General features: G+C 45.6%; 1 protein-coding gene and 1 long non-coding RNA gene across 8 annotated transcripts in view; one reads left to right on the plus strand and one right to left on the minus strand.

The window, feature by feature from the left end:
- Ptprt (protein tyrosine phosphatase receptor type T) overlaps positions 1–24,053 on the plus strand; it is a 1,096,883-nt gene that overhangs the window by 1,056,573 nt on the left and 16,257 nt on the right. For 4 of the 7 annotated variants that reach the window (XM_042276732.2, XM_042276733.2, XM_042276734.2 and 1 more), the window contains 7 exons: positions 805–902; positions 4,348–4,464; positions 8,045–8,199; positions 11,493–11,628; positions 13,501–13,650; positions 15,559–15,732; positions 19,756–19,887. In XM_042276732.2, coding sequence (XP_042132666.1) covers positions 805–902; positions 4,348–4,464; positions 8,045–8,199; positions 11,493–11,628; positions 13,501–13,650; positions 15,559–15,732; positions 19,756–19,887 — 962 coding nt within the window. Of the gene's footprint in view, positions 1–804; positions 903–3,603; positions 3,664–4,347; positions 4,465–8,044; positions 8,200–11,492; positions 11,629–13,500; positions 13,651–15,558; positions 15,733–19,755; positions 19,888–24,053 lie in introns of all 7 variants that reach the window. The other 3 variants (XM_042276726.2, XM_042276727.2, XM_042276729.2) reach the window with 1 other exon arrangement.
- LOC121828926 (uncharacterized) lies at positions 2,938–4,113 on the minus strand. The gene is made up of 2 exons (XR_006071641.2): positions 4,061–4,113; positions 2,938–3,099 (listed from the first exon to the last, which is right to left on the minus strand). It is a non-coding gene; the product is annotated as an uncharacterized LOC121828926 (long non-coding RNA).

Consider the following 24,053-nt stretch of genomic DNA (forward strand, 5'->3'; position numbering starts at 1 on the left):
ACATATGGTGTCTCCATGTTTTAGAAACCTCTGTAGCTATGAAAAACACCACTTTTTGAGGATATGAAAAAGTACTTATAATAAACCTGGTGCTTATTGCAGAAAATGTATGTGTACACACAAAACACAGAAAAATATTATTCAAATTTTCTTTCAAATGTATGAATTGCTTTTGTAATTTTAAAATTGATGAAGACCCAGGATATTAGGAGTTGTTTCCTAGGAAATTGCTCTGGACTGCCAGATCCAATCTCCTACTCCTTGCTTTTCTGCCTTTTTCCTTTTTTTCTTTCTTTTTCATTTTCTGTGTTTTAATCCTCTCTCCTGGTCAAGCTTCAGATGAATGTCTCGGGCATTTGTCAAACTCAAAACTCGGGACCCTCTTGCTTTTGGCAGCTCCACCTCCCCCCACCCTAATTCCCTTGCTATCTCTCATTGAGATCCTGCTGTCCAGTTTTTGGAAAAACCCCTGGGACGTGATCTAAACTATAGTCCAGATAAAGTAGTGGATCATGAAAACATGGAGCTGCCGGGCTGATCATGAGGGTAAGGACAGGGGTGGGGAGGCTGCTGCAGACCACAGATACCGAAAATGCGTGGGTTTTTTCTTATCTGTGCTCTGTTCTGACCCTAACAGATTCATGCCTCCAGCCCAAGTCTCAGCTACTTGGTGTCCCACTCAGGCTCCCCTGGCCTCACTCTCACCCACCTGTGTCGAACTTTGATTAAACAGCTGAGAGACAAACCTTTGAACATCCCCTTTGTGCCCACAATCTCTAACCCTATCGCCTTCTCTGTTGGCAGGTCCAATGCAAGAGACCGTGAAGGACTTCTGGAGAATGATCTGGCAGGAAAACTCTGCCAGCATCGTCATGGTCACAAACCTTGTGGAAGTGGGCAGGGTAAGCCTCTCCTTCAGTTGTGTGGGCAGAGGGTGGTGGAGATGCACCCTGGTGTGCCTGGCACCTGCATTGGGCCACCAGCTTCCTAAGCAGTACCACACCCTTACAACAGCCTATAGGGATGGATGGGAGATACCATACTCCTACTTCACATTTGAGCAGTGTTCTCTTCCTTTAAGTCTCCCATCCCATTTCTATCTGCTCTCTCCACTGGTAATGTCATCTCATATATTTTGAGAAAATTAAAGCCATCAGATGGGAACTCTCTCACCAATACATCACAAGCCTATAATCTTATTTGTATCTGCAGCCATCTTCACACCCTTCCCTTCTGTTGTCAGGTCTAGCCATGAGAACGGGCTGTTTCTGTTGACTCCAAAAGGTTGACTATTGGCCATATCTTGTGACAAAGCCTAATATGACAAACACTACGTTTTTGCCCTTGGATAGGTGACCCTTGGGAAGATGCTTTCTGAGAGGTCACTGCAAGCCTTTGTCCACCTCCCCTCCTCATCTGTTAGCCCAACATTCTTCTTCCACCTAAAGAACCTGGTCCTCCCTGAAAGAAGAGAATGAACTTGCACTAGCAAAGAAGCCAGAAGGACAGAGCAGGAAGACAACCAGGAGTCCCTGAGAAGCAAGGAAGTGACACATTCAGCTTTGAAGGGAGGCGGGAGCGGGCTGTCACTAGGATAAATCATTAAGAGGGGAGGAGCCAGGCAGGGCAGATCAGAGGTATTAATATCCTCAGGTGCAACCCAATAAGACTCCGAGTTTTTCTCATATTCCCTTTTCATTTGAAATATAGGACTCCTCCTCATTGCTGAATTATTTCCCTCAGCATATGAATATGATCAGTAATTTCCATCTCAGAGGGACAAAACCCACCACCAAATGAGTCACAAAACAAAAACAAAAATCATGAACCTGCTAAACGGAGGGTGGAGATGGGGAGGATTGATAACAGTGATGGAAAGATAGGGGAGGAAGAGTAATCTGAATAAATTATATTTATGTACAAAATTGTCACACAACAAAATTAATGACTGTAAAATGATTAGAAACATTTTTAAAGCCAAACAACTGTACCTCCCCTGTTCCCACATTTCTCCTGAATCTCAAGGACTCACAGAGACTTTATGTCTCTGCTCAATTCTCCTCTCCCCACCTCAACATGGTAGGTCTCTCCCTTTCATCAGCAGTGATACTGTCAACATCACTCCCTTCATATGGACAAACGCAGGCTCAATGGCTCTCTCTTCATCTGTCTTCTCCTCTCATGGCATCTCACCCTCTACTACCCGCTCTTCCTCCTCTGACTATGAAACCTCATCAGGGTTCAGGCTTCCGTCTCTTTCTTTATTCTATCTAGATTGGGTCCTAAGTTGCCCTTAGCTAGAGCTTAGAAGTGGGACCACTGTTTCCAGCTTCGCTTTTGCCTTTGATTAACTGTGGCCTGTGGGTGGATGGGTGGGCTGCATTGTTGAAAGGCTGATGTACAAATATCTAGACTCAAAAGGCTCCCATACTGTATACAGACTATACATGGGTGGACAGGTGAAATTTATAGATAATCAGGATAAAGTGTCCTGGCCACAGAGATGGAGAAGATGAAGCTATCTTCTCTGTCATGTTGTACTGAAAGGGTGTGGACATCTCATTGCCTAATAGTGGGTCAGGGCCAAGTAAGACTTTATCTTTGCATGTTCACCTTTATCTGGCACATTCCCCAGTTTTACAGATGAGGCATGGGTGCAAATGGGTGAATACCTGAGTCAATCGACTCTAATCTCACTCTTGACTCTCATTCTAATACTTGTAATCCTGCTGTTCAGGCTGCTCTTGCTGTTCAGCTGCTTCCCCAGGGACTGAGACCCAGGCTGCAACTCCAGTGAGTAACAAGAGCAACCCAGGGTTTGAGAATTCCAGCCTGGTCCACAGCACATTCCACATTTTAAAACTAATTCTCCTGGTGATAGACTGTGGATTGAAACTGGTCTTGCAGGGGAGAGCAATTTCTTAATGAAACTCCTGCTAGTGGTCAACACACACACTACATTTTATTTATCTCACAATAATTTTACAAGGCAGTGTTCCTGGTTATGATACACACAATCTGGGCTTAGTTTTCACACCATCCCTTGTCAGCTGTTGACTTTAAACAGTTTTCTTGGCTTCTCCGTGTTTAAATCCTCATCTGTAAAATGTGGATTTAGTGCTATAGTGACATATAATTAAAATAATACATACAAGTAATTCATAAAACACTTAGTAGACAGGGCTAGACAAGGTAAGTATTGACTTTCATTAGCTACAGGAATCTAAGGCATTCTAGAAAGTTCTTAGGTCTAAAGTCTGAGAATCTAGCAATATTCTCCAAACCCTGTTGCAGTTTCAGTGTTTCCCTAAGTGGGTTCCATGGGATGCTAGTCTGCAGGATGGCTAGTGAAGAGAGGATTCCATGGTTAAATACGTTTGGGAAATGCTGTGTCCTCCGCCCCTGTTGGAGAGTCCTAAGATATTTAACTTTAGCATTTCTGAGGATCTAAGTCACATTTTAGCAAAGCAGTCTGTTTAACTTTGTTGAAACAGCATTTCCCAAACTCATTTGACCACAAAACCTTTTTGTGTTTGTTTTGTTTTTTTGTTTCTTGTTTTTTGTTTTTGTTTTGTTTTGTTTTGTTTACCTAACACCTATTAGCACCCAGCGGAACACACTGTGGGAAATGCCACGCTAGGCCGTGCGTCGTCCCCCGGAATGGTAATAACACTTTTGCTATTTTAAGGGGAAAAAAACCATGATTTCTTTTGCTCTCTGTGGAACTTAGAGTCAAATGTGGGAGCTGCTTGCTGGGAGCATAGGTACCCACCTCTGGGGCAGAAAGCAGTGGTGCATCTTCCCTTTGAGCTCAGGACTGTCTGTTTCTTCCCCAACTAAGAGCCTTTCTCCTTCCAGTCCCTAGTGACCGCCTCTTTATAAGGACCCTCTCCTAAACCCTTCTGCTTCTACCTCCTCTCTGTTTTCTACCTGAATTTCTCATCCTTGCTCAGATAATAAGGCTCAGCAGCCCCGTGCTGACACAGCAGGAAATGACCACGCCACCATCTCCAGTACTATTATTCATCGCCAAGTGGGGATGATATACTTCCCATCTTACCTAGTTCTTCCTGATGGCTTAGGGTAGCAAGGCACTGGAAAACCACCAGGAGCTGTAAAAGAAGGAACTGCTATTATTTTTAATGACCCCGGTGACTCTGGCAGAGAGTTAGGCCCTGTGCAATTTGCTGATCCCTGACCACTGAGCACCCCATGGGCAGAAATGCCACCAAAAATCACCCTTGGGTTTATGTGGATGGGAAAACCAAAGGAGTTGGCTTCTCATGCTTGGCACTCTGTTTATGCACTCTCCTTCCTGTCCTTTCCCTGTCTCTCACTTGGCCACAGGTAAAGTGTGTACGATACTGGCCAGATGACACAGAGGTCTATGGAGACATTAAAGTCACCCTAATTGAAACAGAGCCCCTGGCAGAATATGTCATCCGCACTTTCACCGTCCAGAAGGTAAGTTTTCCTTTCTGTGAGAAGCCCCTCTTCCAAGCCAGTTGGCTGGTCTACTCATCCAGACAGTGGAGACCAAGGGTATGAATTGTCCCTACTTCACACCTGCATGATAGACAGAATGGTAATCAGAGTAGATGTGGCTGTTACATTGGATTCATCAACTAGAGAGACCAACAGACTTCAACAGACAAATGCAATGGACTAAGGGATATATTGTGATAAGAGCCATAAGGGACTAACAGACAGACAGAGAATCTACAAGGGTACCACTACATACCCCTAGAGCCGGAGTAATTTGTAGAGTGGAGAAAATTAGGGCTGAGAAGGCTCCAGTCAAGGAAAGGATGGGAGGAATAATATCCTTGGCCAAGGGTCAAAAACATAGTACGGTGAGCAAAAAGACACCAGCATTTCCCAGGCTGGGATTCTAGTCTCAACCAGGGGCAATGTTGTCCACTGGTGGGTAGCTGTCACTGTCTGAAGACATGTGGGAACGCTGCAACTTGAGAGAAGGTATTTTGTTAATGACATCTAGCAGGAGGGGGCCAGTAGTGCTGCTAAACAATCCACAACACACATGATCAAGAACTATCCAGCCCAGCATGTCACATCCAGGACTTTATAGGTTTAGAGACACTGGTCCATACATTTGTGCTACAGCTGATACTCCCGAGGGCTAACCTCCAGGGTGAGTCAGCTCTTGCCACTTAAGGATGTACATTCAGGAAAAGGGAGAGCTGGGGTGAGCCAACCACCAACACTGTGTAGTCAAGGCCCCGTGAAGAGGGTCTGAATGAGCACCAATCTTCTCTACTGAGTCCCCAGTTAATGTTAAGAGCGTCTCTCTAAGTGAAGACTCCAACTGGGATGAACTGTAGCCTACAAGGCATGTTGAAGGAGTGGGGTCTTTTCTTGTCTTGTCTTTCTTTCTTCTTCTTCTTTTTTTTTTTTTTAATTCCTTTAAATAATCATAAAGGGACGAATTACCTATAGGAAACTTCACTTACAAGACCCCACGAATCTCTAAAGATGAACACCACAGCTTCTCCATGGTTTATGAACAGGCAATCAGTAGTCTATCGACATCAGCTTTAGCTCAGCATCCGTTCCTGAACTAGGAACTCTGGAACAGCAAACAGAAGTGTCCTCTGCTCCTGGAGTAAGCACAGCTCCACCAAGGGCAGCATAGCAGAGGTGGGGAGGCACAGGCCAGTGTTAGAGCTGTTCTGCCTCTCCTCCCCATCCCTGATTCAATCTGGCTTCCCCCACCCCCTTCTAGCCTTACTCTGCCTCTCATCTTGCCCCATTTTAGTTTGGATTTCCTGAAAGCAGAGCCCAAAGCAACTGGAATTTGAATGAATTGTGTACAGAAAAGAAGCTTGCAGGATGAGAGTTGGGGGCAGGACCTTTGTAGGCACCCCACTTCAGCCTGACCCCACGGGGTCCTGGGACAGGAATTTCTCCACAGGTATAAGGCTTGCTTACTGAGTCCCTAAGAGGATACCAGTCATTCTGGCTTGCCTAGAACATGCTGGGTTTATCACTGGAGGTCCACATACCAGGAAAGCCTTCCATTCTGGGCACACTGGACTATTGACTAAGCCAGTTAATACCTCAGCCCTTCTATCAGGCAGAGAAGACTAGCTATTCCCAGGGATGGGATGCAGGTCCAGCTGAGGGTTGTCTTCCCAGGAAGGGGAGTGTGAACTGTCTCCAAACGAGACACACAGGGGCTGAGGATGGTGTGCAAGCCCAAGAAGCAAGATTGGCTGGACAACAATACACACCCTGAACCCATCCTCCATAGAGCAGCCATTTGGGGGCCTTGATATCCTGGTACCCTTGAGATAAAGCCAGAGCTCTGGCTGGGGCTCTAGGCCTCCAGGCTTCACTGCCTCACATCCAACCCTGTCATCCCCCTACACTGCCCTCTGCATCCCCCTACACTGCCCTCTGCATCCCCCTACGCTGCCCTCTGCATCCCCCTACACTGCCTCTACATCCCCCTACACTGCCTCTGCATCCCTCTGGTCCTGACCTGGCTTCTTTGTGACTTTCTGCAGTGCTCTCTGTAACCTGTCCCCAAGATCTCAGGCATGCTGCCCCTTTGTGTCCTCCATGAGATAAGAAGGCTCATACACACATCAGCTTCATAATGATGAAGACTGTGGACAGCAGGGCCGTATGGGCAATCTTCAAACCATCCCCCTGCTGTTTAATAAACATTTTCTGAACCTTGTTTAGCTTCACTTTCCTTTCCTAAAATGTGGAGATAATGATAGGAGGCCTGATCCATGGATTAAATGAATAAATACATGGATGTGTTCAAAAGAGTGATGGGACATCACCAGTACTTAGTATAAATGCCAGCTTTTATTTTTACTATTGTATTCCCAGACCTCAGTCAAGGAGGCTTCTTCTAAGAAGCCTTCCCTAATTTCTCCTCTCCTCCAATCATGTTAGATAATTCCTTTGTACACTCTAGTCCAATTATCCACATAGGAGTCTTCCTCACACAGTGAGGCCATGAGCTGTTCCAGGACAGGAGCTGTGGCTTAAATCACCCTTTCATAGTGCCTAGCACATGTCCAGGAAAAGACGGCTCTTGGTGAGTATTACTTAACTTGAGATGAACAATAATGTAGAGATTTCCTAGTACCAGCTAGGAATTGCTCTGAATGTCTAAAGACATGCAAGCAAAATACTCATACACATAAAAATAAAAATAACTTAATTTTTTAAAGTCTTTTTAAATTTAATTTTATTTTATTTTACAATACCATTCAGTTCTACATATCAGCCACAGATTTCCTTGTTTTCCCCCCTCCTGCCCCCCTCCAGTCCCCCCCAGCCCACCCCCATTCCCATCTCCTCCAGGGCAAAGACTCCCCCGAGGACTGAGATCGACCTGGTAGACTCAGTCCAGGCAGGTCCAGTCCCCTCCTCCCAGGCTGAGCCAAGCGTCCCTGCATAAGCCCCAGGTTTCAAACAGCCAACTCATGCTTTGAGCACAGGACCTGGTCCCACTGCCTGGATACCTCCCAAACAAATCAAGTCAATCAACTGTCTCACCCATTCAGAGTGCCTGATCCAGTTGGGGGCCCCTCAGCCATTGGTTCATAGTTCATGTGTTTCCATTTGTTTGGCAATGGTTGAGAGACAACCCAAACTGATCTACTCTGGTGATAGGATGGCCAAACACCCTAATTGTCGTGCTAGAAACCCCATCCAATGACTGAGGGAACTGGATGCAGAGATCTACCGCTAGGCCCCGAGTGAAGCTCCGGGAGTCCAATTGGCGAGAAAGAGGAGGGTTTATATGAGCGAGAATTGTTGAGACCAAGATTGGATAACTTAATTAATTTTAAGAGGTTCTTCAAGAAATTACTGGTTTCACATTTTCCAGAAGTAACTGGCAGAGTTCCTGTGAGCTAACACCCACTAACCCCATGAGTACCTCGTTTCCCCACACAGCAGAGAGGCCCGTTCCTCAGTACCATATCCCCTACTTTCTCCCCATGGACCTGGGAGGGTACATGAGGGCAGCAGGTGGAGGAACGGAGGCCCATTCTCTCCTCAGAAAGGCTACCACGAAATCCGGGAGCTCCGCCTCTTCCACTTCACCAGCTGGCCTGACCATGGTGTTCCCTGCTATGCCACTGGCCTTCTGGGCTTCGTTCGCCAGGTCAAGTTCCTCAATCCCCCAGAAGCCGGGCCCATAGTGGTCCATTGCAGGTGAGTCAGACCTCCATCCCCATTCTGCAATCAACTGTATCTCTGTGGATTTGCTCTCCAGGTGAGGGTGATACCATCTTGTCCCAGGGCCTTGGTTTCTTGCTTTAAGACCTATGACCCAGAACCCAGCCAACTTCTGAGGAGACCTGGGTCCCAGGGTCTAACAACAGTGGTGGTAGGGATTATGTTACTGTTGTGATTGTTGACCCAGAGACACAGCTGAGCACAGCAGCACCTGCTACACCTGCCATGTATATCTGCCCAAATTGCTTCACTTCCCATCCAAACTGGAGAAGTGAGAAATATACTCTTATCATTCCCATTTTATAGATTGGGAAACTGAGGCACCGAAATGGGAGAGAGGGGTGGGAAATGTCAAAACTGAGATAGTTGACATGTTCTCTGGAGCTTCCTAGCAGCGACTTGACATGGGGTACCTTGGTATAAGTATGCATCTCTTCACTCCTACTATTTTTAAAATCAATTGCTGGCCTTCGGGGTCCTTAATAGAGAGCAAGTGGTCAGCATCAGCTTCCCTTTATTACAGAGACGGGAAATTTTCAGCTTTGACCTAGAAAGTCACATTGAACATAAGTGGCATTGAATCCTCCTAAATGGAGATGAAGTATTGTGTCAAGGGCATTTAGAATTGGAGGAAGGTAGATGTCCAGACCTGAAGGCCACAGAGTCTGTACTCCCCTCCTTCCCAATGCCCCTCTATTTCAGTACGACCTTGGGCTCAGCACATCTTCTTATACCTTGTATACGCAGGCCATCTCATTCTTCCTGGCAATGTCTATGTCATCTAAGAAGCCAGGGAAGACTCTGTGAATGTCTCAGAGGCAACCCCTCCCTGTGTGAAAATTTACCACACAGCATCCCTTTGTATTCTCCACAGTAGTAGATACACATCCACATTTCATAGGTAGAAACTGAGGGTTTAGCAGAAACCTCTGCACTGTCCAAGCATTTGGCATGGATTTTCTGCTTTGCCTCTCACCATAAACAAAGAGCAAAAGGTGCATTAGTGTCTAAGCCCAATATCCCTACCTGCAGCCAGAGTTCAGAAGGAAAAGAGGGAGGAAGATTATGGGAAGTATTCATCGGACTGTCTGTCATATGCAGTACTGAGTGTGATGGCCTGTACCTGCGTCTCCACAGCAAGTCACTGTAAAGCAGCTAAGCAGAGTGGTACCTACTCCTAGGGCTGTTATGGTTTGGTTAATGCACACTAAGTGCCTGAAAGAATTCCAAACATAATAAGCACTTGAAACTACCACCCTTCCTGCCTCTTAACATCATCTGACACCCCCAGACAGAGCTTAATAAATTCTTTTGGACAGGAAGTGTGCCTTACTCATCTTCCTATTCCTACTCTGAATCTTAGCATCCAGGGCATCATGGATGCTTGATAAATATTTGTGGTCAGGCACAAAACTAAGCAATTTACATGCATTATGCTTCTAAATTGCAATTTAATGCAATTTACATATATTGTACTGTTAATACTAAGAGGTATACGGCCAGTTTTATTTTATGAATGAGAATAGTGAAACCCAGAGAGATGAAGTCATTTGCCCAAGGTCACACAGCTAGTCAGTAACAGAGCCAAGATTTAATCTCAGGGATCTCAAATAGCATATGCTTAACTACTGTTTTATTCCAGGGGAAAAAAACACAGCTCAGACCTTTCAAAAACCTTTCTAAGAGGCATGAACTGAGGCTCACAGACACCAGCACCTTATTCTCTGATACTGTAGCCGAGAATGAAAACTAGTGATGCTGGTCATTCCCATGTGATACAATGAGGATGAGGCTTTGGGGAACAGATGAATGAGTGATTTTTTTAATAGACCTCTTCCCAGGCTCCAGAACCCATTCTGTTGAGTTCTTTTTAAATAGGTCTGGAGTACACTGGGGACAGATATTTTGAGGCAAGAATAAGGCAAGCTCCACTCAGTTCAAACCATGGTGTTTTATCATCAGTGAACACTACTTCCGAGGGGTTTGGTTTCCAGATCACTAATGTGTGGGTCCCTGCTGGCCTATGCTTCTTGGACTTAGCAGCCAATGTTGCTTTTGCATCTTATTCCATCCATCCCCTTGCATTTCCTTTGATTTCCACATTGTTAGACACAGACATTGGTTTCCACGGGGTAAGTAAAGTGTGAAACCACCACCAATGTGGGCTTCCTTGACAGTCTGTGCTGCTTCCCTTCCCAAGCCGTGGGCAATACAGGCCAGGGTTCTATGATTCAGCCCTACTGCCTTATAACCCAGAATTGATCTGGGGAGATCTGACTGTGCTCCGGGGGGTCTTGTGGAGTCTATCCTCTTGCCGTTGTGTGTCTGGTTTGAGGTTGTCCTAGTAAAGCTTGTCAGTAATCAGAAACTGACTATGTGTCAAGAAAGCTGGTGCCTGGTGAGGGTCTTGAGGCTGTCAGGGGCTCTAGTTTGATGATGTGCCTGGCTCGTGACCCTGAAGAAGCCAGCACAAGGGGGTCAACTGCAAGGCCTTGAATAGGGGACACCAGATCAACTCTCTGCCTTTGACACAGCTCAGAGCTCTCTGGTCTCTGCTCTCTCACTCTCATCTTCTCTGGAACCTCTGTCCTCTTCTGGCTTACATCCACCAAACTATTTGCTGACATGGAACAAAAGAGGGGATAAAAGAAGGGGAGAGAGAGGGAAAAGACATGTTAACTTGGACAGCTCCAGTATGCCAGGCATCGATAAGTGTGATAAAGTGTTTTACACTGTACCCCCTGGACTATATCCTACAGGCACACCTACTATGAAATTTTGCCTTCCACATTATAAATCTTATTAAGGAAAGTAGCAGAAATTCTAGACTGCCTGGGGGAACTCTCAGCTCTCCCATTTGCCATCTCTATGACCTCAGGCTGTAAGCTCTCTATGCCTCATCTTCTCACTTATGAAATGGGGTAAGAAACTTGCCTATCACCTCCTAAGGAAGTCCATAAGCAAATTTGTAAAGCACAACAGTGTGTTACTATGTAAGTACTACATAAGCATTTGCTAAATAAGTACAGTAAAAATAAGTCCTCCAAAACAACGCCAATGATAAAGCATTACTCTCCCATTTAATAAGGAAAATTTTGATCACTTGTTCAGCATAGCCCAGGAGTTTCGGGCTTCCAATCATCCCACCTGTCTTTGGCAACACACTGTCTTTCAACAAGGCTTTGGAGACAGGGCTAAATGGTAGGGGCCTTGTCACCATAATTTGTCCCACCTTAAGATCCCTGACACACACCAAACTTCTCTTCCAGTGCTGGAGCCGGGAGGACTGGCTGCTTCATTGCCATTGACACCATGCTCGACATGGCTGAGAACGAAGGGGTGGTAGACATCTTCAACTGTGTGCGCGAGCTCCGAGCACAGAGGGTCAACCTGGTGCAGACTGAGGTTAGTCCTGGGCACTGAACCAGCTAGTTTCCTGATACGTTGGCCAAGGAGAAGCATGGTAGGACAGAGGCTCATTAGTGGAGAAGCCATGCACAAGGACGTGCCTGCACAAGTATTAGTACAGAATGACGGTGCAGCCTGCTCTGGTAAGACGTCCCAGCCAATCCTGAGAGTCTATGGTGCAGGAACTTCTGGCAGCAATAACTGTTGCGTCCTCTGTCTCTACCATCATCCAAGTAAGACTGAATGGCAGTTGTCAGAGATAGTATTCTATCCTTGGATGAAGGGATGGAGAGGAAGAGGAAGTATTGGTGCTTATGGTATGCCTGCCCTGTGCTAAGCATTCAGTCAGTCCTTGATGGAAATGGCTTAACCAACAAAGTGCATTTTTTTAGGTTTATTTATTTTATTTTGCGTGTCTGAGTGTATGTATGTAAGTGCACCACATATATGCCTGGTGCTCACAGAGGTCCAAAGACCCTGTTGGATCTCCTAGAGCTGGAGTGACCATGGTTGTAAGCCACCATGTAGGTGCTGGGAAACTCTTTAAGGGCAGCAAGTCCCCTTAACTACTGAGCCATCTCTCCAGCCCAAAGCTCTTGAGAACTTTGACTTGAGCTAGAGGCTGAGGATTCCTGGAGAGACATATACAACCCTTACCCTCAAGAAAAGGCAGATGCCCAGGTTCCTGTCTGTCTAGCTGGAGAGCCCAATGCCTGAGGATAATGTAAGTAAGGCTGTCTGAATTGTTGTCACCTATAGTGAGCCAAGAAATGCATATTCTTTATGTCTAGGATATTTTCCCTACTCTTCACAGCCTGTGATATAGCTCCTATTCACATCTCCATTCTATCAGTGGACAGGACACCGAGAAACTATACACCTAAGTCTTCACATGGCTAACACCCACGTGGTTTGTCCTGAACCACTCACTCTCCTGTTAATCAAGTTTCCTGTCTATCCCACTCCTTCATGCCTTGGGTTGTTGTTCCTGCAATGAGTTCACGTTTTGGTTCTAGTAAAGGCTGTGAATGTCCTAGCAGATCTAGAACCCATGGGAGCTCCACGTATATCAACCCTGCAAAGCGACATACCATGGCTTTAGGTACAGCAGTCCCTACAGATGCTCATTGAAAGCTTTAGCTCACTGGGCTCTACTGCGGGCTCTGAGATAGCCCACAGGCCAATTCCCAGGCCTATAACACTAGAGCCAAGATGACTGTGCTGTCTGTGCTTAAGACCATGCCTGTAGACTGCAGATGCTCTAGGTAAAGTCAGACACACGGCCCTCACTGTCAGGCATGGAGATGTGTTTAAATATAAATGAATCATGATACATTCAAATTAAGCACTTTAATTAAAGGGGTCAAATTTTTGTTTAAAAAATATGTTTACCCAATGAACACTTACAAAGACCCAGAATTATCAATAAACTTATGCTTAATAGATTTAAAGACACTCTGGTTGCTGAGTGTGAAGTGGGATGGGGACAAAGGATGAGAATACTAAACATGCTCCAGGAAGTAGGAAGAAAGCTTTCTGCAGAGAGAGCAGGGTTTCTGTAGCAAGCAGCTTTTGGATGAAAGCTGGGAATGTGGGCAGAACATAGAGAGCACTGCAATGACATGTTCTCGAGTTTCTCATTCTTATCAGTGGCTCTGCTCTTCCATCGTATACAAGGGCAAAATGCACCATAGCTCAATCACTGTGAAACATGGAGACTTAGACCTTTGGGTTACAGATAAAAACTGAGGATTCTGCAGAATAAATCATATCCTTTTTTCATTGCTACAAGATTCACTCGATGTGGACAAAATGCTCACAGACAACTCTTCTTACCTGGAGCACTTTTCCCTCCCCTTGACCTTGCAGGAGCAGTATGTGTTTGTGCATGATGCCATCCTAGAAGCATGCCTCTGCGGCAACACCGCCATCCCTGTGTGTGAGTTCCGCTCTCTCTACTACAACATCAGCAGGCTGGACCCCCAGACTAACTCCAGCCAAATCAAAGATGAGTTTCAGGTATGGGCAAAGCCGAGGTTCAGGGTCTTAGCTGCTCTGGATAGTCCTAACAAATTTCCAGTCTGGCTGACTTACATGGCAGGCATTTGCTTATCACACTTATGGAAGCAATGAAGCCCAAAAGCAAGCAGCCAGCAAATATAGTATCTGGGGAGAGCTTAGACACCAACATAGTTTGTGAGTGGCTGCTTCCTTATGGTTTCATATGGTGGAAAGCAGAGGAGCACACACTTGCGTAACTTTTCATAGGGACACTAATCCCACTCGTGAGAACTCCACCCTGGTGATCCAGTTACTTCCCACAGCCCCCACCCCTCCTCATATGCCCTGTTGGGAGCTGGTATAGTAGTGTGTGTGTGTGTGTGTGTGTGTGTGTGTGTGTGTGTGTGTGTGTGTATGCGTGTGTGTGTGTGTGTGTGTGTGTGTGTGAGTGCGTGTGATGAGATGTGTACATTCAATCTATAGCAATGACCCAGGCAATTTAATGCACACTGTGGGCCTTTCTTGGTGAGATTGATGTGTATGTGTGCTTTCAGCCTACAGTGCCCAGCAGCTGTGGAAAGCTTTTCACACCATCAGATTGCACAGTCATTAGCAACTATTAGCCAATCACTCAATGATGGCTGACACTTGCTTTTGTGCTGTGATTATGCTATTGAACTGAGGTCTTGGTTAATTCTTGTTGATGTTGTGGAATGGACAGAAGTTTATATACTGATGCTAGCGTGGATTTCCTGCTTCTTAAACTCTGGAGGGACTGTAGCCCCAGTGTTTTCTCCAGATATTCTTTAAACCCATCATCTGGACTTAGGTGCTTGTTGGAAATGAAGACTGTTGGGCCCCACCCAGACCTACTAAATTAGAACGTGCAATTTAACAGGATCTCAGGGGCATTTATCTATATTCATGTTAAGCTCTTAGCCATCTTAGAGCATGGCTCAGACATGGCAGATTCACACCTTGCAATCAGGATGGTCAAAACTGCAGCTTTGGTCTAAGAGGCCCAGATATAAGTGACTGAGTAGAAAGCTAAAGACCTGGACATAGATCACTGAGTAAAATGCTCGAGTTCAGACCTTCATCCCACAGCCAAAACTGAGTGATGGATCTGTAAGAACTGGGCAGGAAGAAACAAGCAAATCCCAGGCTCACAGTATTCCCATCAGGCTGACACTGTAGAACTCCTTTAAACAAGAAATCTTTATTGTCTTAACGACAGCATGCCAAGTGACAGAGGGATGAAAGTCACAGAACCCTGGTCGTTGCACACAGGACCTACTCTATTGCCTGGAATAGCCCTGGTCCCTAACTGGGTGAGAACTTGCTCTACAGAGCATAAGCCTTGCAATTTTGTAGACCTACTAGCTTGCCCCCACAAGGTCCCTTGTCCACCCTAAAGAGCACATCCTAAGCATCCATCCATCCTCCTACAACTGAGACACTTTTATCACTGAAAAAAGTGCTGGAAAAATCACTTCCTTCTTTCCATGGCACTTCAAGTGGTGTTTAACATTCATTAGGGATTCTCTGCCCCGTTCCCTGCCATATGCCCTTCTGGCTGGCCCTCATTTAATGCTGTGCTAGCTCAGTTGAACAACAGTTCAAATGGTTGGCAGGTGTTGTCAGCTCATGTCTTAGCCTGTGCATGGGCATGCTGCCCCTGCAGCCTTGGCATCTTGAAGGTGTCACAAAGCTCCTGGCAAAGTCTCTTAGCTCAGAAGTCCTGTAGCTGCACACAGGATAGAAAAGAATATCTCTGTCATGGGAGAAGCATGAGTTGGAGAAAACAATGGCAGAGCCAGGCTTGGAGGGTAAAGACAGATAAATTAAGCTAAACTGGGATATCTGTCTCCTTTGCTTGGATACAGCCTCCTGTGTACTCCTCTCCTCCCCTTTGTGCCCCTACAGACACTCAACATCGTGACACCTCGAGTGAGGCCTGAGGACTGTAGCATTGGGCTCTTACCCCGGAACCATGATAAGAATCGGAGCATGGATGTCCTGCCTCTCGACCGCTGCCTACCTTTCCTCATCTCAGTAGATGGAGAATCCAGCAATTATATCAACGCAGCATTGATGGATGTAAGTTAAGCCCTGGCAGGAAACCCCTGGCTGCCATTACAGAAAAAGCTCTTTCCCAAGGTGGAGATGGCTGAATCCCAGTGCCCTGACCCTACCGACCATCTTGCTTCTAACTGCTGGCCTTTGAGACCATGGTTACCCCTCCCCTTCCCCAGAAGCCTCATGTCTAAACCCAGATACATTGTGTGCTTTTGGCTCTTTGGCTCAAAGAAGGTGGACAGAATAGATCAAAAGCCAAAAAAAGAATTCCCTTAACAGCTCAAGTCGATAGCTCTAACCTGCATGCTTCTGCCTCCTACAAAAATGACTCTCAGCCAGAAGTTCAGTTCTGGCCACATTCTTTAGAATTTGAGACCTCAGGAGATAAGATGCGGTACATCATCTTGGGGTTCCTGCTGGAACATCCCATTTAGTTCCTCAGATAACTCCTTTGCAGAGGCAAAGAGGGAGATAGCACACACTAGATGCTCAGTAAATGGGCAGTGATTGGAAGTATTGAAAAGATCAAGAAGGGAAATGGACCATGGCCCTCAAGGCATCATCCTCTGCTTCTTCAATAGCACGTCCAAGAAGGGAACCATTCCCTGCTCTGGTTCGAAGTTAGGGAAATGTCCTGCCCAGTATTCCCATGCCTCTGTCTCACATGCCTCACCCTTGAGTCTTTGGGCATCTTCTAGTTATCATCATTACACCTTCAGGATATGCAGATGCTTGCAGAGGTATGAACTACAGACATTCTAGTCTCATCCATGCTCTTTTCAGCAGGACAGACTAAGCCAGACTAAAGGAGACTTTCTCAGGGTATCCCAGAGAGCTAGAGACAGAACTAGAATTCCTAGTTCCCACTCTAGAATCCATTTATTGTCACTTCCCTGTTTGTTTGACCCAGGAGGATGTGGGCGTCTTGCGTCCTAAGGCTCAAGACCAGAACATCATTGCCTGATGGAGGATGACCAATTCCAGGTTCCTCTCCTTGCTCTTCCCCACTCTGAGGTCATGTCCATCCAGCCCATGTGGTCCTCCTATCTAAGTTACAGGCTAGATAATAGAGTATTCTCTTCCTGAATCAAGGCCATTACTTCCCTGACCTCTGATTATCACAAGTGTTCTGGGTTTTGGAAACAAAAAAAGGAATATAAGGTCAATACCCAGATAAGTTCTCAAAAAACCTGCCCTGGCTTTGGCTCACAGATGCTTACACTCTCTATGAAACCTGGCTGAGTGCAGAAGCAGGGAGCCATGTCTGGATCATGTTAAGTAACTGGAATTGCTCAAAGAGGAAGAAAGACTTCTGATATTAGCTTAGGGCTGTCTTCTAAGATCTCTCTATCTATCTATCTATCTATCTATCTATCTATCTATCTATCTATCTATCTATCTATCTATCTATCTATCTCTATCTCTATCTCTATCTCTCTTTTTCTCACCCGCCCCCTGCCCATGTGTGTGTGTATGTGTGTGTGTGTGTGTGTGTGTAGACATGGTTCAGAGGTACACCCATACTTCCAAGCTCCTCCTACCATTATCCCCCATTGCCCCAGCATCCTCTCTGCCTTCTTCATCTGAACAAGGATCAAGGAAGCTCCTGGCCTCTACTTCGTAGGTTAGATGCTGCCTGGAGTCAAATGCCTTCTGCCAAGCTCTGATTCTGATTGTATTCTTTGTCCACAGGGCATTTCTCTTGTGAGCCATCACTGAGGCCTTTGCCTTTCTTATATTAAAAAAGAAAAAATTCCTTATCTGTATTCCAGCCCAGTCTGTGCATTATCTGGTAACCATAGCAGCTTTGCCTCTAGCAGAAAAATATGAAGTCCTCTGGGTTAATTTTTAATGTTTCCCCTGGGAAAGGATGATGTTATCCATGAAATGGATTGCTGGCTGATCCCTGAAACCCGGCAGGAGCGCAGATCTCGAACATATTTTCAGATAAGACTTTGTCAGGCGTGCTGGCCTAATAGAGCATTTATCACAGAGACAGGGAAAGCAAAGAAAACTAACATTCACTGCATGTCGGGCACCATGTCGGGCTCTGGACTTGCATTGTCTCGTTCTGCCCTGGAGTGTTACTCTCCCCCATTTTTTTGGAGATGTACCGAGGGTCAGAGTATTTCCATCACTTGTTCAAAGTCAACTGGCTTTGAGACGGTGACACCAAGGACTAGAGCTATGTGCCTACCATCGTGAAAACCTGAGTTTCTAATTTTATTTTATATTTTTTGGGTATGAATGCTTTGGCTGACTATATATCGACACACCATCAGTGTGCCTGAACGGGTGTCTGCAAAGATCAAAAAGAGGTGTGTGTTCTTGGTACCTGCAACTCCCTGAAATTGGAGTTACAGACAATTGTGAGCCTCCATGGGGTGCTGGGAAGTGAACTCGTGTCCTCTGGGAGAGCAACCTTTACTGCTGAACCATCTCACTAGCCTTAGCCTGGATTTAGTTTTGAAAGCTTGGAAATGTTTGAGATATTTAAAGGGTCTGTCCCTGATACCCTTTGTTAGATCATCCACTGGCTAAGAGAAGGCCTCAGGAAACAGGAATCCCTAGTATAGACATGACAGACATGTCTGCAAGGCCTTGCCATGCTATCTCTGAGGTCTCTGTTCCTCTTCTATCCCTATCTCCTTCTGACTCGTGACTCTGGTACAATAGCTCTGATTCCCACATGGACAAGCTACCTAGAAAATGTGTTGAAACATTGGCTGGTTCTCGGATTTCACAAGCTATTGCTGAAGTAGAAACACCCCACAATCCTTCCAAATACTTCTTCCTGAGGTGATATGGCACGTGGGGCCCAACTGAAGCTTCCAGACTTACACAGGGCGTCCCCCACCCCCACCCCCGGCCTCAGTGTATCTGTCTTTAACATGGGGAAATTAAGGTATTCACCAGTGCTGTGCTGTGATTGTGTCTATTGTGTTCCAATCACAATGCTGGTGCTGAGGAAGAAAACCTAAGTCAAGAGTATTTCTACCCTGCAGTGAACTTGCTTACTGTTTTTTTTAAAGGTTTGTTTTTATTGTTTCTGATTATATAGAGGTGTGTGTGTCTGCAAGTGGGTATGCACACATACATGAGTGTGCTGCTTATAGAGCCCAAAGGTGTCAGATCCCCTGGAATTGGAGTTAGAAAATAGTTGTGAGCTGCATGATGAGTGTTCTGGGAGCCAAACTCAGGTCCTCTGGAAGAGCAGCAAGTGTTCTTAACCATTGAGCCATCTCTCCAGCCCTAGTTGCCAAGATTTGTGTTTGTTTGTTTGATTTTTTGTGTTTGTTTGTTTGTTTTTAACTTGCAAATCTCATTCATTGTGTGACAGCCATCCCTTTAGATTTGAGTTGCATTTTCCAGGAAAAGAGTCTGAGCTTTGAAACCATCCACTGATCCACCAGTGTTTAGTACCTGACTCCCCACAATGATGTTTAGAAGCATGAATGGATAACAAATGGGTGGATAGTGCTGGATGAATGAACAGATGGTTGAGTCATAATTTTCAAGGGGCAAAACTGGGTTTGAACCTCAGGTCCACATGACTCTAATACCTGGTGGCCTTCTACCACCTTGTTGGCTAAAGGGTACAATGCCACCTCTGCCAGGCTAGCTCAGCCCTCAATCCAGGCCAGAAATGATCCCTGTAATCTTAGCATCATAAGCACAGGAACTTGTGGGATCCCTGATATCCCAAGAGGTGTCTTGGCCAGCAGCACAGCAAACCTGCATCCAGAATCTTTCTTTTCATATTGTAATGATGATTTGCTGAGCTCCAAGACATAAATAATTTATTTGGATAATCCCCATCCAAGTGACACTTTTCTAATGAAATGTCTTAGTTTGGAGGAGAATGTGTTCATTATGAGAAGGTCCCCTTTGCCACCAGGGCACTGAGAGATAACAGAGCAGACAGGTGCTATGTGAGATCTATTTGGCAGGCTCAGGGCCTCTGGCAGCCATCCCAGCCTCATCATGATTGGAATATCACTGATGGGTATGTATTTGACGAACTCTGTGTCATTCCTTTGTCAGAGCCACAAGCAGCCTGCCGCCTTTGTGGTCACCCAGCACCCTCTACCCAACACTGTGGCAGACTTCTGGAGGCTGGTGTTTGATTATAATTGCTCCTCTGTGGTGATGCTGAATGAGATGGACTCTGCTCAGGTAGGAGGGGTTTGTGGGGCTGCTACTGATGAGTACCAGTCAGTCATGATTGGCATGCAAGGAAGCTCTAAGGTGCTTCACTGGTGGGCACTGTCCAACTGTGAATGTCAGGCATACCCATTCTGCTGCTCACTGAATCTCCCACTGAATTCTTCACCAAAGACACCCATAAATTAGTCCCCTTGGCTGTAGGCTTTGTCTAACTATACCAATGGCAAGGCCCTGTTGTCCCTGCCACAGACACTGGTTATAGCCTTACTCTAAATCATAAAGAGCTTAGAAAATCGAGATCTCACACAACACTGAGTACCAGCACTAAAGGCTCTTCGCCATGTGGCCTCTGTTGGCAGAAACTGGAGTCTGAACCTAGGAACTTTTGCTTCCTGGCCACCCAGCTAAGCCTTGACTTCATGACTTAGCCCTTCTGGGTCTTCTAACTTCAACCATCATATGTCTACACTTCCCCATACCTAAGACTCTAGGGTAGATGAGATGAAGGTGGCCTTTCAAAGTTTTACATGAGTCTTTTCAGTGCTTTGAAGAAAAGCAAAGTCATTCAGTGCACTCTTGTGTGAGCGCTGACCTTACATAGGCCTTGGGTGGGAATAATTCTTTATTCCAAATGGGGCTGAGCTATAATCCCAGCCTTACAGGAGCTGCCAGTCTTGCTACAGAGACAGATGGGTGAGTTATCCCAGGCTCATGCGGCTCTGCTATAATAGAGGTCAGCAAAGAAGTGCCATGTTGACCTAGAGCAGAGAGCAATTAATTCAACCCAGGTGGGGGAAGATTTCAAAAGGAAGGTGACTTGGACCTTGAAGGGGGCAGGGGAGATCTGGTCATACAGGGGATGAATGGCTGGGAAAAGGCGTTCCACATAGAGGGGATAGTGGAGGCAAGGGCAAGGCAGATCGATGTGTAGAGGCTTGTTTTCAGTCAGCTTCGGTTCCAGTACACTGGAGCTGTATCTGGAGGAAAAGAGTGAGGTAGGGCTAGAAAAGACAGCAGGGTTCAGTCAGCAGAGAAGTCCCTTGTGCCAGGCTCAGGAGCCTGGACTTAAAGCACTTACAGAATAAGGCTATTGTTTGTAAGTGACAGGATCCTTTCTACCAATAACATTTTTGTACAAACTCAATGAATGAAGGAGGAGGATCTGGGCATATTCAAGGAGGAAGTGGAGACCCAGAACACCACCCAGGCTGGTTTTTCATCTGGTCCTGATAGTCCTTAGCTAGTCTGTCATCTGGATCCCTTTGCAGCATCCAGGGGTTCCAAGATAATTAGGAAAGCTTTACTATACATTGGGCGTGGTCCTAAGGTTTCCAACTTGTGTTAGAAAATGGAGTCTAGGACCAGAGAATACAGACATGGGAATCAGAGACTAGAGAGAAAACACAGCTTGTATTCAGAAATTGAAGAGGAGATCTGAGCAGAGAAAGTAGCCAAATGGAAGCAGAACTTGGACCAGATGTGAAATCATTTCCAGTGTGAAGTCCACAAGCTTCCAGGGAGCAGCTGCATGTGGACATTGATGAAAAGAAGTCCCAGATGGTGGCAGGTATCTTGTTTAGGTGACCAGCTATCCAGAAAGCACCTGGCCAAAATGGAAAGGCAAGAAGATGAGAGGGGTGAGTATGGACCAGAGCTGAGTAGAAGAGGAGGAAAAGGAGTGTGTGTTGGACTGTGTCCATGAGACATACCCAGAAGAGGTTCCCTTCATTCACACCATCCAGACTCATTGAGCATCTGCTACTGCTATTTGTTGGAAACTATTCTAGGTTCTTGGAATGTATCACAGACAAGGTGAAACGAGAATATTCCTGTCTCCTATGCACTTCCTATTCTAAAGGGGAGAGACCAACCATAAACAACAAATGCTCTATCATGAATTCAGTCATATATTGGAACATGATGAGAAGGAAGCATAATGAATATTTTAAAACTGGGTTGAGGCACAAGACACAGATGTACTAGAGTACTCAAGGAAGGACTTGAAAATATGTGAAGATAGAGTTGAAGGAGGCTGGAGAGCAAGCCAAATGTTCCTTCTAGGGAACAGTGTCTCAGGCAAAGAGAACTGTGTATCCAGGCAGTGTGGTAGGAAAACACCTGACGCACTCAAGGAACAGCATAGTACTCTGAGGCCAGAGCAGGGTGAGATGGGTAGAGTTCCAGGTGATGATATCCAAAGAGTAACAGGGTTACATGCCATAGGTGACCTTAGTCATCATGAGAGAACTTGGAGCTTCACTCTGCATAGGATAGGGAGACACAGACAGACTTGGCAGGAGAGTAACATCACTTGACTTTTAAAAGTACAGGGAGTAGCAACAAGAATAGTCAGATGTGGGTGATGGCAGCTTGAGCAGGGTGGTAGCATGGTGTACATTCTATATGTATCCCAAAGGTAGGAGGACAAAATATACTGCCTGGTTGATGATGGAAGATAGAGGATGACACTAAAGTTTAGGGCCTGAAGAATGGAGGATTGGGAGCCAAGATAACAATAGAAAAAAATAAATTCCCCTAAAAGAGATTTCTAGAATTTCCCCTATTTCATTCTAGAATCATAAATGATCACTGCCTGTTCTTCTGCTTGAACAAGTAAGGTAACTCATATTTATGAAGTGCGAGTGAGGTGAAACCTACAAAAAAAAGCCCACATATACTTGTTAAAGTTATGGCTCAGTGGCAGAGCATCTGACCAGCATTCAGGAAGCTCTAGGTTCAATCCCCAGTAGAAGGATGAAAGTCCATTTGTTCTTCTCTTTATCTAACACCCAGTTTGCAAAATTGAAGCCTGGAAACAGAATGGCAATTGTGAAGAACCTTACTTTGGGACATATAATGTCAAGGTTGCTGGCTCTAGCTCCCCCTTTTAAATGGTAGATCCTTGGTGGATGATAGATCTTTCAGCCCCAGATGCTGGTGCAGCCTTTGAGAGCTGCGGCTCTGAATGTAAAAACATCAGGCTCAGAAGCACCCCAAGGTTGGCTGCCATACACAGCTGGCAAGCATCCCCTGAAATCGGCAGATGAATAGAGCACTTATTGATATAAATATCATCACCACAGCAGCTGGGATCCTTGCAAAAATAAACAGTGATATAGCGTGAGCATCAGAAAAGCTGCCTTCAGCACCTGGAGGGGCGGTTCTTCGAAGTGGTATGAACCTTTGCCTGCTAGCATGCTCCTGCCAAGGCAGCCCAGAATGTGGGCCAGGCCAGCAAAGTGGACAGGACTACTTAAGTCCTAAGTATCTCTCAGTTGCTCCTAAGAAAACTAACAGCACATCCTGTGGTTTCACTGTACACTCCTGTTGGAGGGTGGTCAAGCTACAGGTAGGATGCAGGAAGATAAGGACAAGGAGAAGATGTGAGCTCTCAGGAGCCTTTATTTCCTTGTACTGCTGTAGAAACCAGTCCCCTTTGTTCTAAATCCTATGCTTCTTTGAATCGGCCATCTGCGGCCACAGTATTGTTTTCCAAGTAGCTACTAATCAGAGAAATGTGACCCATGAGAGCTGTTGATAAAGATTCTCAAACCTCTGCCTTCAGCCCTAGAGCTTTTACTATCTCTTTAAGACTCTGGGGGTTGGGAAGTAACTTGCTAGATAAAGTTTTTGCTTTGCCAGCATGAAGACCAGAGTTCAGATCCCCAGATGCAGTAGTACAATCACAGCAGTCCTACCCCAAGATAGGAAGCAGAGACAAGCGAATCCCCACAAGCATACAGGCCCGTTAGTCTGGTGGTGTACATAGTGGAGAACAGCAAAAAGACCCTGTCTCAGACAAGGTGGAAGGCAGGGACCAATACCAGGGTTGTCCTCTGACCTCTACACATGCACTATTACATGAACATTCATATTTCCACTAAAACACCCACACACATCAGTGTGCGCAATACACATTACATATAATTATTTTTTTTAAATTTTATTACACATAGTTCAATTTTTCTTGTGGGTGCATTTCAGTCTTTCTATCTCTCTCTGTGTCTGAACACATGTGCCATGGCTCACATGTGAAAATCAGAGTACAACTGTGGAAGTCAGCTCACCTTCCACCCCAGGATCAAACTCAAGTCATCAGGCTTGTTGGAACATGCCTTTATCTGTTGATCCATCACCAGTCTACATAATTTAAAAAAAAAAAAAAAAAAAAAAAA

The sequence above is a fragment of the Peromyscus maniculatus genome, chromosome 4, assembly GCF_049852395.1.
Source record: "Peromyscus maniculatus bairdii isolate BWxNUB_F1_BW_parent chromosome 4, HU_Pman_BW_mat_3.1, whole genome shotgun sequence".
NCBI classification, from domain to species: domain Eukaryota; kingdom Metazoa; phylum Chordata; class Mammalia; order Rodentia; family Cricetidae; genus Peromyscus; species Peromyscus maniculatus.